This window comes from Diaphorina citri, unplaced genomic scaffold (assembly GCF_000475195.1).
Source record: "Diaphorina citri unplaced genomic scaffold, Diaci psyllid genome assembly version 1.1 scaffold2249, whole genome shotgun sequence".
Lineage (NCBI taxonomy): Eukaryota > Metazoa > Arthropoda > Insecta > Hemiptera > Psyllidae > Diaphorina > Diaphorina citri.
The window spans coordinates 25918-37170 of NW_007379674.1; the positions used below are offsets into that span (position 1 = coordinate 25918).

Here is an 11253-nt window from a genome sequence, read left to right on the forward strand (position 1 = left end):
ATCTGATTTTCTTTAATCACGATCGAATAAATTACGGGCTAAAAAATTCCCGGAGGGACGGGCACAGCTTGTTGTATTTAACCTAACCCTAATAACACTAATCACTGCTCGTTTGTGCCAGTTCCTTTGGTAGCAATATTCCACCGACGTGATGTCGAAATTAGAGTGTTGAACTACAATCTCTGGCTATTCTTCAAAGTTCAATGATGATTATTGGCTATTAATGATGATTATTTTTTTCTGGCTGGGGGACGTTAAACAGGGAGTAGACCAGCCTAGTCTGGCTGGGGGACTATAAACAGTGAGTATACCAGTATACCAGCCTGAATTTTCTTTGCTAAAGAAATAGCAAAGGTTGAGTGCGAAGGGTATCGCCTCGTAAAATTTTGTAGCCAAAACCAAATGTCAGCCCAAAAGCGATCACCTTAGAGTTGATTGAGGATTTATTTTTGCTGTGTATTCAACGTGATATGCCTAGGGTGATAAAAATTATATAAAAAAAATTAAAATTTTATTAAAATTAAAGCACTCCGACTCATAATAAGGAACAAACTGCCTCATTTATATTCAGCCCTCTCTCCTGCTACTCGTCCTGCCGTATTTACTTCTCTCTTTACTGCTTGAGAAGTGAGGCAGAAGTTGTGTGTTTATATTCAGCTCACTTCCCTTCCTAAACTACTTCTCCAAGCTGCCCTGGTCACGTAAAACTTCGTACAAACTGATTGAGGGGTGACGAAAAACGCCGACCCCGTCTGTATACGGGAAAAGGCGAAGAAAAAGAATACCTATACTGGTTTCTCCCTCACATTTCCAATTAGAAAATCCCCAAAATATCCCTCGTATCTCACAAATCGAGGCATACTATCGACCATCTCAGAAATTTCCCTCGAAAAAAGGGAAAAATTGTGAACGAGTGGGAGTTTCCCTGATTTGATCATTTGACTGGGATTTACATATGTACCTCAGTGCACTGAACTTGCAGCATTCTTGAGAAAATATTCGAGAAATACACCGTCCATAAACACCTTTTGGCTGCGGTGCGGCGGTGCGTTCTAGTTACACTCGATCTCTATAAGCATCTTATCTTATCGTATCGACCTCCAATGTATAGGTAGGTACTTAAAACTCTACGTATTTAACAAGTTCGTGATAAGTCGGGGAGACGTATTTAACAAGTTCGTGATAAGTCGGGGAGACGTATTTAACAAGTTCGTGATAAGTCGGGGAGACGTATTTAACAAGTTCGTGACAAGTCGGGGAGTTCATTGGCTTCTCGTAGTGAAAGTATCAACATCTACCTAGGTACTTAATAAGTACCTACTACCTACTAACTTGAATATTAACACGTTCGCTTCTTCCTTCCCTAAACTTGGTAACACTTTTTACTTTCCTTATCTTATATTTCTTTTTTGAAGAAGTTTGATAGAAGGATCGTTGTGTAAAGTGAAGAGAGAAGACAGGATAGGAGAAAGCCAGCCGTTCCGAGGCTGGCGTTTATGTTTTTAGTTTGATAACTATGCAGCTAATTGGGAGCGTGCAGCGCGACCGTATTTTTTATTATTTTCTACAAGTTCGGCCATGCCTTTTCTACAAGTTTGGCCATGCCTCGGGATGAACTAGCGGGATTCCGGAGCGAAGCGACGGAATTCAGCTAGTACAGAAGAAAAACAAGATAGGAGAGAGCCGGCCGTATCGGAATAACCTTATCTGTTGAGGATAGAATCCGCCCCGGGCGGAAATCGAACCCGCAACCTAGTGCTCACAGGTTAACCTCCAAGCCAACGGATTTAAACATGGAAATCGCTAGGGATTACTTCAGTGAACAACAGTGAACATACCTACTCGTCAAATTAGGCAATGAAATACGTTCCTTTGTTTTCAGATTGATACAAGCCGTGTACCTTGTGTAAGATTTAACGGATTTAAACATGGAAATCGCTAGGGATTACTTCAGTGAACATACCTACTCGTCAAATTAGGCAATGAAATACGTTCCTTTGTTTTCAGATTGATACAAGCCGTGTACCTTGTGTAAGATTTACACTTGTATTTACACCGGTATTGTGTCAACGAGCAATGGAAATGCAAGCTGCCCATGAATTGAAATTGCAAGCTGTGAAGAAATGGAAATGCAAGCTACCCGGAAAAAGAAACCATCTAGAACTCGAGGCTATGCAAACAGAGAAAAGCAAGAAATACAAGCCCTTGAAATGTCAAATCCACACGTGTTGGCAAGGAATTCCAGAACGTCTTCAAAATTTTAAAGCTAATTTGCTTTTGAGGCTTGAAAGAATTCAAGTCCCGAAAGCAAAATCATTCATTGGAGATTGTCCCTCTTGCGCCTTCAAATGGACCGCCTCGACTCATGTGTATGCAATGTGGCAAAGACATAACTACTCACTAATCTAACGTACAAGACCCAGTCTCGCTGGAGGACTATAAACAGAGACTCTACCAGCCGTGACAAGACAAATAACAGACAAAACATGACAAATTATGAAACAGACAAACTTTGACTTGACAGAACAAAGACAAATAACAGACAACAGAGGGCAAACCATAACGTGACAGAACAAAGACAAATAACAGACAAATCATGACGTGACAGAACAAAGACAAATAACAAACCAACTATGACGTGACAGGACAGAGACATACAACAGACACAATATGGCAAACCATGACCTGAAGACACACAACAGAAAAACTATGACGTGACAGAACAAAGACAAATAACTGATAAAACATGACAAATCATAACGTGACAGAACAAAGACAATTAACAGACAAAACATGAGAGACTATGAAGTGACAGAACACAAACAAATAGGTAACAGAAAAACTATGACATGATAGAACAAAGACAAACAAAATGACAAATACAACTCTGACAAAGCTCAAAATGACAAATACAAGTGACGGGCAAATCTCAAAATGAAAACTACAACTCACTGACAAACTACAAAATGACAAATACAACTCACTGACAAACCACATCATGACGAATACAACTCTGCCAAACCTCAAAATGACAAATACAACTGACAGACAAACCTCAAAATGACGAAAACAACTCACAGAAAAACCACAAAATGGCAAATACAACTCAATGACAAACCTAAAAATGACAAATACAAATGACAGACAAATCACAAAATGATAAATACAAATGACAGACAAAACACAAAATGACACATACCTACGACTCACAGAAAAACCTCAAAATGACAAATACAACTCACTGACAAACTTCAAAACGACAAATTCAAATGACAGACATATCACAAAATGACAAATACAACTAACCGACAAACCACTAAACTACAAATAAAACAGGCAGACGTCCACAAACTGACAAAGACTAATGACGGACAAACCTCAAATTGACAAATATCACTCACTGACAAACCACAAAATGACAAAGACTTATGACTAACAAACCACAAAAAGACATATACAACTGACAGACAAACCAGAAAGCTTGTTTTTTTATGAGCATAAATTTTTATAATGACATTTGGCAACATCTTAATGTATGTGAAGATAGCCTCTGCTTTCACACAAAATATAAGGATAACTCTATTCAGGGGTTATTTTCCAGAGTCTTTGTCAAGTGAGTACCTTCAAATAATATTGCGAAGCAAGTTGAGTTAGCTTGGAGGGTAGGGTGTCTTCCTTGTAAATGCTAGGTTGTGGGTTCAATATTATCCTTAACAAATAAGTTTCACTATTGAAACAGGTGGCTTTCTCTTATCTTGTCTTCCTTCCCTCTTTCCTTTTGGGATGATAACACCTAAGACATTACCTACATGTTTTTTTTTATTTATTTATTTTTTACCTATCTACCTACTAATTTATAAATTTTGTAATGGTGACTTCATCACTGAAAGTAGTAGGTACCTACCTAGACACTTCTCCTTTAGTTGCATGACACTTCTTATTATCAGGTCAGCTTACCTGTTTAGGTACCTACCTCTCTTGAATCAAAAAAAAAAAAAAAAAAAAAAAAGGAAAAAAAAACAAACAAAAACAATCGACATCGACCGACCGCGAAAATTCAAAATTTGATGTCTGGTCACAGGTGTGATTTTTGTGTTAATTTTTGCCTAACAAAACAAATTAAGTTTTTAATTAATACCTACCTACCTATTTTTTATTATTCTTATGAATTAAAAATCTATTAATCATACCCCTAGAGTGTTTCAAAAGCAAAAGTGATCATTACAACAGTTCTTTAATCTCTTCTCATGAAGTAAATGGATAATCCAGAGCCTTTCTCAGGTAGATATGATATAATCGGAGAAGTCAGCTATTATCTTACGGATAACATTGACGCGAAAATTCAAAATTTGATGTCTGGTCACAGGTGACACAGGTGTGATTTTTGTGTTAATTTTTGCCTAACAATTAAGTTTTTAATTAATACCTACCTACCTATTTTTTATTATTCTTATGAATTAAAAATCTATTATTGATACCCCTAGAGTGTTTCAAAAGCAAAAGTGATCATTACAACAGTACTTTAATCTCTTTTCATGAAGTAAATGGATAATCCAGAGCCTTTCTCAGGTAGATATGATATAATCGGAGAAGTCAGCTATTATCTTACGGATAACATTGATAATGTAGATAACTCTATTCAGGGGTTATTTTCCAGAGTCTTTGTCAAGTGAGTACCTTCAAATAATATCACGAAGCCAGTTGAGTTAGCTTGCAGGGCAGGGTGTCTTCCTTGTAAATGCTAGGTTGTGGGTTCAATATTATTGTTAACAAATAAGTTTCACTATTGAAACAGGTGGCTTTCTCTTATCTTGTCTTCCTTCCCTCTTTCCTTTTGGGATGATAATTAGCTTGGAGGGTAGGGTGTCTTTCTTGTAAATGCTAGGTTGTGGGTTCAATATTATCCGGAACAAATAAGTTTCACTATTGAAACAGGTGGCTTTCTCTTATCTCGTCTTCCTTCCCTCTTTCCTTTTGGGATGATAATACCTAAGACATGACCTACATGTTTTTTTTTTTTTTTTTACCTCAAACTGACAAATACAACTGACAGACGAACATAAAAATGATGAATACACAACTCACTGACAAACCTCAAAATGACAAATATCACTCACTGAAAAACCACAAAATGAAAAATACAACGCCTGAAAAACCACAAAATGACAAATACAACTCACTGACACACCAAAAAATAACAAAAACAACTCACAGACAAACTTCAAAATGACAAATACAACTGACAGACAAACCACAAAATGAGAAAGACTAATGACTGACAAACCACAAAAACACAAATATCACTAACTGACGACAAAATGACAAAAACAACTGACAGATAAACCTCAAAATGACAAATAGAACTCACAAACCTAAAAATGACAAATGCAACTGACAGACAAACCTCAAAATGATGAATACAACTCACTGACAAACCTCAAAATGACAAATATCACTCACTGGCAAACCACAAAATGACAAATACAACTCACTGACAGACGCATTTGATCCGGACCGACTTTCATCGGATAGAAATCGCATGGTCACACGACTTTTTCTCGTGTTGCGCGACACGTTTCCACTATGCGACAAAAGTCGCGTTGGTGAAAACGCACCGTTATATTATAAAATCAAGATCCATTCACTTATTCACATTTCACAATTCACATTCCACACACTGATCGCTCTATCTCTTGAACCACAACACCTAGAAAGCTGAAATTTGGTAGGAATATTCCTTTTTAGTCTAGGTGTGCAATAAGAAAGGATTTTGCGAAAATCTAAACCGATCCTGAGATATGATCAATTTTTGATCGCTAAAACCACAATAAGAAATACACAGGAAGCAGAGAATGGGAGAGAAATGTTCCGCTTTAGACCAACATTTTGAGTTTCGTTTATGTTTAGCCAGCCTAGTTAGCTTAGTTGGTAGTGCGTCTGCCTTGTAAGCGCTAGGCCGCGGGTTCGATTCCCGCCCGGGGCGGATTTAATGACTGATAATCCAGAAACTAAACATACAAACCTTAAATGACAAATATAGCTCACTGAAAACCACAAAATGACAAAGACAACTCACTGACAAACCAAAAAATGACAAATACAACTCACTGACAAACCACAAAATGACAAATGCAAATCACTGACAAACCTCAAAATGACAAATATAAATCACTGACAAACCTCAAAATGCAAATGCAACTCACTGACAAACCACAAAATGACGAATACAACTCACTGACAAACCCCAAAATGACAAATACAACTCACAGACAAACCCCAAAATGACAAATACTACTCACAGACAAAACTCAAAATGACAAATACAACTGACAGACAAACCTCAAAATGACAAATACAACTCACAAACAAACCTCAAAATGACAAATACAACTGACAGACAAACCACAAAATCACAAATACAACTGACAGACAAACCAAAAAATGACATATACAACTGACCGACAAACCTAAAAATGACAAATACAACTCACTGACAAACCCCAAAATGATGAATACAACTCACTCACACCTCAAAATGACAAAAAAAAAAAAGAAAAACTCACTGACAAAACACAAAATGACAAATACAACTTACTGACAAACCTCAAAATGACGAATACTACTAACCGACAAACCAGTAAACTACAAATAAAACTGGCAGACAAACCAGAAAATAACGAATACAACTCTGACAGACCTCAAAATGACAAATACAACTGACAGATAAAACACAAAATGACAAAGACTAATGACGGACAAACTTCAAAATGACAAATACAACTCACTGACAAACGGACAAATCTCAAAATGAAAAATACAACTCACTGACAAACTACAAAATGACAAATATAACTCACTGACAAACCACATCATGACGAATACAACTCTGCCAAACCTAAAAATGACAAATACAACTGACAGACAAACCTCAAAATGACTAACAAATTATTCAACCCAAAAGTTAAATCGTATAATAGAAAGAATCTGCTTAGATTAAAAAGAAGAAGAAGAAGAAATGGAAAGTAAAAAAGTCTTAGAAGACGTAGCCTATCAAGGTAAATAGACTAACAAATATAAATCATATAACCTCAAAAATCAAATCAGGAACCCCCAAAAATGTAACAGGAAGTATATCCAAAGGTAATATTTAGATGAAACTTCTAGACATACTCATCACATACAAGCTGAGCACGCTGTCCGGATGTGCGCAGAAAGTCCTGTTTAATATTCTAGAAGACGTAGCCTATCAAGGTAAATAGACTAACAAATATAAATCATATACTCCCAAAAATCAAATCAGGAACCCCCAAAAATGTAACAGGAAGTATATCCAAAGGTAATATTTAGATGAAACTCATCACATACAAGCTGAGCACGCTGTCCGGATGTGCGCAGAAAGTCCTGTTTAATATTCTAGAAGACGTAGCCTATCAAGGTAAATAGACTAACAAATATAAATCATATACTCCCAAAAATCAAATCAGGAACCCCCAAAAATGTAACAGGAAGTATATCCAAAGGTAATATTTAGATGAAACTTCTAGACATACTCATCACATACAAGCTGAGCACGCTGTCCGGATGTGCGCAGAAAGTCCTGTTCAATATTCTAGAAGACGTAGCCTATCAAGGTAAATAGACTAACATATAAATCATATACTCCCAAAAATCAAATCAGGAACCCCCAAAAATGTAACAGGAAGTATATCCAAAGGTAATATTTAGATGAAACTAACGAATTAGAATATGAGGAAGAAGGAGAAGAAGAACAAGAAAATGAAGAAGTAAAAGAAGACTATAAAGAACTCATCCCTAAAAATGCCCAAAACAAACCACTCAACAAGCATATCTACTTTAAGTTCAGTGACGACGAAAGTGATGAAATCACTCAGAAAACAAACAAAGAAAACAACAAAATCCAAAAAGAAAACATTATCAATGGAGTTGTCCACTTTTTCGGCAGTGCCAAAGAAGGTCTATTTGAAAACATTGGCAATGTAGCCAAAGAAGACTATCCTTTGGACAGTGTAGATAAAACAGTACTTGCCAATGCGTCTGATAAACAACCAAAAGCTCTTCAAAATACAAAAGAAGGATCTGCAAAAGACAAAGGAAATAAAACTGATGAGGGCATTGAAGGAAAAACTACAAATGATGAAATCTTCAGTGAATTTGGAGATAAAGGTGAAGAATTAGATTCTTTGAATGACGAAGGTCCAGACGAAACGAAAGTTATCAGAAGTTCCCACTTGGAAACAAGTCCAAAAGAAATAAATGATACCTGCAGCCAAAACGAAACCCAAACAAAAAATGAAACCTTCAAAGAAACCCTAAACACACTTCCCAGCGAATTTGGCTCTCAGCGAAAGAAGAAGAGAAGGAGAAAGAAAAGGTCATTTGAGTTAAACTACCAGGAGGATTTGGGTGACCTAGAAAACGTTCCTGAGGAGATCTGGGCCAATCCGTATTTGAACAAGTACTATCAACAAAGATATCTGTACTGGTCGCGATATGACGAAGGCATACTTATGGATGAAGGTAAGATTCTTGGATTTTCAGCTAATTTTTACTTTTTTTTTAATTCTATTGAATTGACACAAATTATGGGTGATTTTGGCCAATAGGTATATCACGTAGGTATGTATGCTTTTTTTTCGATTCCCGCCCGCGGTGGATTTTATCCTGAACGAAAAAAAAAATTCTATTGAATTGACACAAATTATGGGTGATTTTGGCCAATAGGTATATCACGTAGGTATGTATGCTTTTTTTCGATTCCCGCCCGCGGTGGATTTTATCCTGAACGGATAATGTTCGTTCTGGGAACGGCTGGCTTTCTCCTATCCTGCTTTCCTTCTCTCTTCGCTTTTGGGACGATAAAACCTTAGCAGTTACAATGCCCTCTATCAAATTAAATAATAAGGAGAAGAAGAAAAGTTTTATATCAGCTGGCCGATGCTGACAATGACGCTACTGGTCGCTATTTATTAGTTTTCTTCCAAGTGGCAGGGTTCTCCTGGAGGAACTCTTCCACCCAACCACTATTTTTTTTTCTCACTGTTAGTCTTTAAGATATTTGCCTGAATCTGTGAGCCTATTCTATCAAAGCTACTCCATTATTTTCACAAGCCTCTTTCTAATGTCATATTTAACTATTCACAGAAAGGTGGTACTCAGTTACTCCAGAGAAGGTTGCAGAAGGTTGCACAGTACATTGCTTCTAGATGTAAGGCGTCAGATGTTTTCAGAGACGGGTTTTATATTCCATTCTATTCTATTTGCAGAGAGTTGGTACTCAGTTACTCCAGAGAAGGTTGCCCAGCACATTGCGTCCAGATGTAAGGCGTCAGATGTTTTCATAGACGGGTTTTATATTCCATTCTATTCTATTTTCAGAGAGTTGGTACTCAGTTACTCACTCCAGAGAAGGTGGCACAGCACATTGCGTCCAGATGTAAGGCGTCAGATGTGGTCATAGACGGGTTTTATATTCTATTCTATTCTATTTGCAGAGAGTTGGTATTCAGTCACTCCAGAGAAGGTGGCTCAGCACATTGCGTCCAGATGTAAGGCGTCAGATGTGGTGATAGACGGGTTTTATATTCTATTCTACTCTATTATATTCTATTCTATTTTCAGAGAGTTGGTACTCAGTCACTCCAGAGAAGGTGGCACAGCACATTGCGTCCAGATGTAAGGCGTCAGATGTGGTGATAGACGGGTTTTGTGGCTGTGGAGGAAATACCATACAGTTTGCTGCCGTATGTCAGAAAGGTAAGTAAATTACCGATGAATTGTAGATCGTTGGTTCGATTCTCGCCCGGGGCAAACTTTATCTTAAACACATAAGGTTCGATCTTGGAACGGCTGGCTTTCTCCTATCCTGGCCAGCCTAGTTAGCTTGGTTGGTAGCGCGTCCGACTTGTAAGTGCTAGGTTGCAGGTTCGATTCCCGCCCGGGGCGGATTTTATCTTAAATACATAAGGTTTGGAAAATGACATAATAATCAATTCCTTTGCATTAGTAAACAACAACAACAACAACAACAACAACAACAACAACAACAAAGTGCTAGGTCGCGGGTTCGATTCCCACCCGGGGCGGATTTTATCTTAAATACATAAGGTTTGGTTTTGAAACGGCTGGCTTTCTCCTATCCTGTCCTCCTCTCTTCTATTTTGGGACGATAAGACTTTCGTCATTATACAGTCACCGCTTTCACATTACTAACCCCTATGATAGATTTCACCAATGACTTAATGATAGATTTCACCAATGACTTAATGAGAGATTTCACTAATGGGAAAAATTTTAATAATCCAAAAAGGAGTTTTTAATGATTCAAACAGGAGTTTTTAAAAACTCCTTCTTTGTGGATCACTAAAAAGTCATATTTGGATCATTAAAAGTTCCCTTTTGGACGATGGAAATTCTCCCATTAGTGAAATCTCCCATTAAGTCATTGATGAAATCCACCATTACTGTTGTTAGTGTTGTTTAACAAATTATCCCCCTGTTGTTTAACTAACTCTTACTTTTGTTTAACTATCATCTTCCACAGTAATCTCAATCGACATAGATCCAGCCAAACTTCGCCTCGCCCAACACAATGCGTCCGTGTACGGGGTGTCTCATAAGATCCAATTCATACAGGGTGACTTCTTCGCCCTCGCCCCGTCCCTACAGGGGGACGTTGTCTTCCTGTCTCCCCCGTGGGGCGGTCCGGAGTATGCCCGGAGCAGTTTTAGTATCGATAATATTTTCCCCGAGCAGGGAGGCGGGAGGAGGCTGTTCCAAGTGGCGAGGGGGATTAGTCCCAATGTGGGATATTATCTGCCGCGCACCTCGGATGTTTTTGAGGTGAGTACTCACATGGTATGACAAATTGCTAGATATTTCACGATAGTGGAAAAAAAGGCAGTTTCATCTCATTAACAGGAAGGCAGATGTTCAGTCCCAGCCAAGACATGGAAACAGTGTAATAATAATACTTAATAGTGCTTATTTATACTGCTCGCATAGGACTGAAAAGTCCCTTTACTCCAGCAGTAGGCTACTACTATTATTGTGGTCAAATTCTCAAATTATATTGAGGATAAAATTCCATACCTCAGCTGGGATTGAACCCACGCCCTCCTGTTTACCAGGAAAAGAAGAGAATTAAGTAAATTTTGGGAGAGAGAAATTTTGGGAGAGCAGAAAGTAGATTGGTAGAGAGGAAACTGAAAGAACTTTTCGTATTTCACTTGAATG

General features: G+C 37.7%; 1 protein-coding gene and 1 long non-coding RNA gene across 2 annotated transcripts; both read left to right on the top strand.

The window, feature by feature from the left end:
- The first annotated feature begins 1206 nt into the window (after positions 1-1206).
- On the top strand, positions 1207-3474 carry LOC113471286. The gene is made up of 2 exons (XR_003394047.1): positions 1207-1302; positions 2008-3474. It is a non-coding gene; the product is annotated as an uncharacterized LOC113471286 (long non-coding RNA).
- Positions 3475-7151: 3677 nt separating this feature from the next.
- Positions 7152-10860, top strand: LOC103518560 (trimethylguanosine synthase-like; the record flags this gene model as incomplete). The annotated part of the gene is made up of 5 exons (XM_026830324.1): positions 7152-7251; positions 7545-7631; positions 7726-8538; positions 9640-9774; positions 10562-10860. Coding segments are annotated over exons 1-5 (1434 nt in total), but the record flags the coding sequence as incomplete, so codon positions are not given.
- Between the last annotated feature and the right edge of the window lie 393 nt (positions 10861-11253).